Here is a 3,860-nt window from a genome sequence, read left to right as displayed (position 1 = left end):
AAATAAAATTTAAAAAAAAAGGAAAGGTTTCTTTGCTGGTCCCAGTGGCTACACAAGACTGAGAATTCTGGTGACATTTATCTCATCTTTTAAAAACCTGCTTTCTCTTTAGTTGGGGTGGAGAAGAGGGAGCAGTGGTCGCAGCGAAGGGCAGATGTGTCTGGCGAATGCTTGGTCATGTTCACTGATGCAGGATAGGAAGGAGAACCAGTGTCGTTGTGTGATCTCAGACATCCCGTGTGCTGGCCTTCTGCTTCCTCACTAGCATTTCCTTCAGGATTAGCATATTTCAGAGCATCTGCTTCCATGCTCCCTCCTCTTCTATTCTCTTCTTTGGGTGCTTTTTCGTTATTGAAGGAACCAAAAGACCTGTCACCATCAAGGGAGAAGCAGGTACACATTCATCCCCTAGCTGCCCTTTCGTTGAATGTGTAGGGGGCAGACTGCCTCAGGACGCGTGCCAAACACTTGCTCAGCGTCTTGGGACCATTTTGCTCTGGAGAGCGGCTCTAGATCTGCAGTCTGCTGGGTAGGCCCACAACGGGTGCCACCCTGCGGGCCTTGGCACTCTCGAGTAGGAACTAGTGCTGTGATCTTTGTTAAGCAAACTGGCTTAAACAGCAGCTTTCTCATCAGCGAAATGGGGAGATTGTATACCGTTTCTCTGAGGCCCCGTCAGTAATTCTGGTTGGGAAGTGCTAGATGAGGTACTGAGATACATCTCTACTGTGTATTGATACTGTTTTGTCTCAGAAAATACCTGGTGTGGAGATCTAGGAAAAGGAGCTTGTCATGGGTTGGGGGGGCAGAATGAGTCCTCTGTCCTCGTTATGCCCCTTGAGCTCCTCGCCAGGTGACAGGACTGCTGTACCAAAGTTAGTATCTGCTTCAGGGTTGTCGAAGATTGAAGTGAGCCCATGCGCTTGAAGTAGTAGAATTTCAAAATTGGCCAGCAACTAGGACACAACCACCCGAAAGTGTTAGTAATTAGTCTCTTGGTTCCTTTGGCCGAATCTTTTGAGTCTTAACTTCGGTGCCCTTTGGTGTGTTGGAGGGCTTGCTCACCACTCCCCGCCCCCTCCCTGGAATGGCATAAAGAAGGGCTCGTGACTGGTGTTGGGACCATGTGTTTTACACATCATCATTGCCAGATGCATTTCAAAAGCTTCAAAGAATTGACTTCAAAAATCAAAAAAGATGCGTGCTCCAGTTATCCGAGGCCAGTTGGACGCCTGCCTTTTCCACCCATCACAGCAGCTGCCAGGCCACAGAGCCTGTTTTGTGAAAGATCCTCAAGAAACAATGAGGGAAAACAGCTTCTGTTTGATTAGATTAGATCAATTTATGTGCGTCGGGGAGGGGCCGGCTGGCCTGGGGGGAGGGGTGGTCTGCCGCCCTGCCCGCCCGGCTCCTTCCTAAGTAATGAACCCGGGAGGCTGGGATTGCAGGAGGGGGAGGGCGTGCGGGAGGAGGAGCGAGTGGAAAGCGATTTCTGCAGTCTGTCTGGAGAGCTGCCCAGGTTTCCCAGCCAAAAAAACAAATAAAAATAAATAAAAGGCAAGTGCTGAATGACACAGATTATGATATTAAAAAGGGATGCCATTGAAACTGTGCCCTGAATCCTGCTGTCACTAGGGGTGGGGTGTGGGCGGGGAAGAAGCCAGTGGGGAAGTGCCACATCTGACAGGCCGGGGACACAGAAGTGTGGACAATTAAACTGTGACTGTCCTCACCAAGGTGTCGCCTCCCCTCCTCCGCGCACGCCAGAAAATCTCTAACTTGGATTATTCTGCATTGCAGGTTGGGGAAATGGCAGGATGCAAAGCTGGTCGGTCTGCTCTTTTGCTTTTTCTCATTTTAATTCGTCAAGCTGGGAAGGGGAGCGGGGAGCCAGGCGGAGACCCCTCCTCTTTGGTGTTCGAGTCCCTCCCATGCACATAAATAACCTTCTCTCGAGCTGTCTCCCCTCCCCCTCGGCCCCCTCGCCGCCCGGCCGTCCTATAGCCGCGCGGAACTGCACCGCCGCTTGCTTATTACGTACAGGGGAGGATTGTTGACAAGTGCTCCGCTCCGGAGCCTGCCTCACTGCGCTCTTCCTCCTCCCTCTCTCCTCCCTCCTCCTCTGTCCTTCTTCCTCTCTGTCTCTCTGCAATGATCCGGCTCTGAGGATGGCTGCTCCACGGGTCTGTCAGGTGCAGTTTTTGGTGGCTTATCTTGAGGAACCTGGGATAGAAGGTCTGTTCCTATAAATCAAATAAAAACCAAATAGCTCGAGATTTGTTTTCAGGCTCGTATGGCTTTGTTGGAGAAACAGGCCTTTGTGGGTTTCCTTGCTGGGGTCCTGATTAATCCATTATGGACGGCAAGGTGCTATATGTGTGTGTATATATGTGAGTAGTATGTAAAAAGTGTTGTGATTTGTGTAATATTAATATTCTTTTAGCTTTGATATCCTCCCTAGGGGCAATGGTGGCTCCTGCAAAGGCACTGTGGAAATTTACAAGAGAGAATTAATGTCGCTCTTAAAGCATTAAGCTCTGTTGACCATTTTGGCCAAATCTTCAGTTTTAACCAGACTCCTATGGATGTAGACATTTCTCGAGGGACTGAATGCCATCGAGTTACAGTTGATCCCTTTATTTTATTACCAATTTATGCATTCATTTCCTAGCATTTAAAAATAGATGTTTGCTTAAAGTTAATTAGTCCATCCACACCCTAGCTCTGCTTTTCTTTAAAAACAGCATGTTTGGTTTCATTTGCCCCAACCCTTTAATTATCTACCTCCTCTTCCTCCTTCCCTCGAAAGATGGAGGAAACTGAGGCATGTGAGAGGATCCTGAGGCCTCAGGTAATTCTTTGAACTTCGAGTGCTCTTCATTCTCTTTACATATTTTTATGCATCAGTCTGTATTTGCATCACTGTATAAACACAGGCCAGTGTTTGGCACCATGAGTTTTAGGTGCCTCAGACCTTTGTACATTCACAGCCACCACATTCCGATAGTTCTGCCTTCTGTCTTCTCCCATTATAGCTTAGTGTTGGACAGACATGGCTCTGCAGGGCTGTTGGCCTCTGGGAACTTGGTTTCCTGGCAGTAGTTTTGGTTTTTTTTTTTTTTTTTCCCTTTCCTTGAGCCACTTGATCCTGTTTGTATAGTCATCTGAAAAGTGGCTGGTAGTTGATGTGTTTATATTCAGGTGACTTAATAAGAAAGGGGAGGGGGAGGAGTGCACTTTCTCCCAGCTCTGCTACACGTAAACATGACCTAGAACTTCCTGCATGGCCTTTTGGATATAAAACCAGCCACTCAGGTTTTTGGTTGAGGGTACCACTCTTTATTCATCCATAAATTATGGTGTTGGGCAGGACACAAAGTATATGGAATTTGGTCTATGTATCATCACAGATGAGGCCACAAACCACTAACTTTTGGGTGCTCATTGATTGGAGTGAAAGCCATGTTTGCCTGTCTTTAGAGACCCTTGCTAAAATCTGGAAAGCTGGTTTCATTTGGAAATTTACATTTGTGGGTTAAATTGAATGATACCATGCTGTAAGGCCTACAAACGCAGGTAGTAATTTTCCAAAGGGAGAATGTCATTAGCTGTCTCTCAGTCTGCTACGTATGTGGAAATCTCCCTTGGAGAAGTACAGGCTCCATGATATGTAAAGTTAGGTTTTGGCATACTAGTTTATGCGAACAAAAGATCTTGGTCACACTCTTCACTTGTCTTTTTTTTTTTTTTTTTTTTTTTGGAAAGCTCACCAGCCTTGTGCCTACCTGTACTTCATCTGGTGCTTCTTTCCTAATCTCTGCAGTGATGCCGGTGCTGGGCAGCTCATTGTCAACACCAGC

General features: G+C 47.1%; 1 protein-coding gene across 4 annotated transcripts in view; it reads left to right on the top strand.

The window, feature by feature from the left end:
• Positions 1-3,860, top strand: part of Jarid2 (jumonji and AT-rich interaction domain containing 2) — a 246,103-nt gene that overhangs the window by 141,604 nt on the left and 100,639 nt on the right. The window contains exon 1 of one of the 4 annotated variants that reach the window (XM_023712151.1): positions 2,065-2,235. The exons of the other annotated variants lie outside the window; for them this stretch is intronic. Within the exon in view, the coding sequence (XP_023567919.1) occupies positions 2,169-2,235 (67 nt within the window). The 5' untranslated portion in view covers positions 2,065-2,168. Of the gene's footprint in view, positions 1-2,064; positions 2,236-3,860 lie in introns of those variants that run through there. 4 annotated transcript variants of the gene reach the window in all.

This window comes from Octodon degus, unplaced genomic scaffold, assembly GCF_000260255.1.
Source record: "Octodon degus isolate 3935 unplaced genomic scaffold, OctDeg1.0 scaffold00023, whole genome shotgun sequence".
Taxonomy (NCBI): Eukaryota; Metazoa; Chordata; class Mammalia; order Rodentia; family Octodontidae; genus Octodon; species Octodon degus.
The sequence above is the reverse complement of the archived record's forward strand: the minus strand, read 5'-3'. Positions and strand labels throughout refer to the sequence as shown.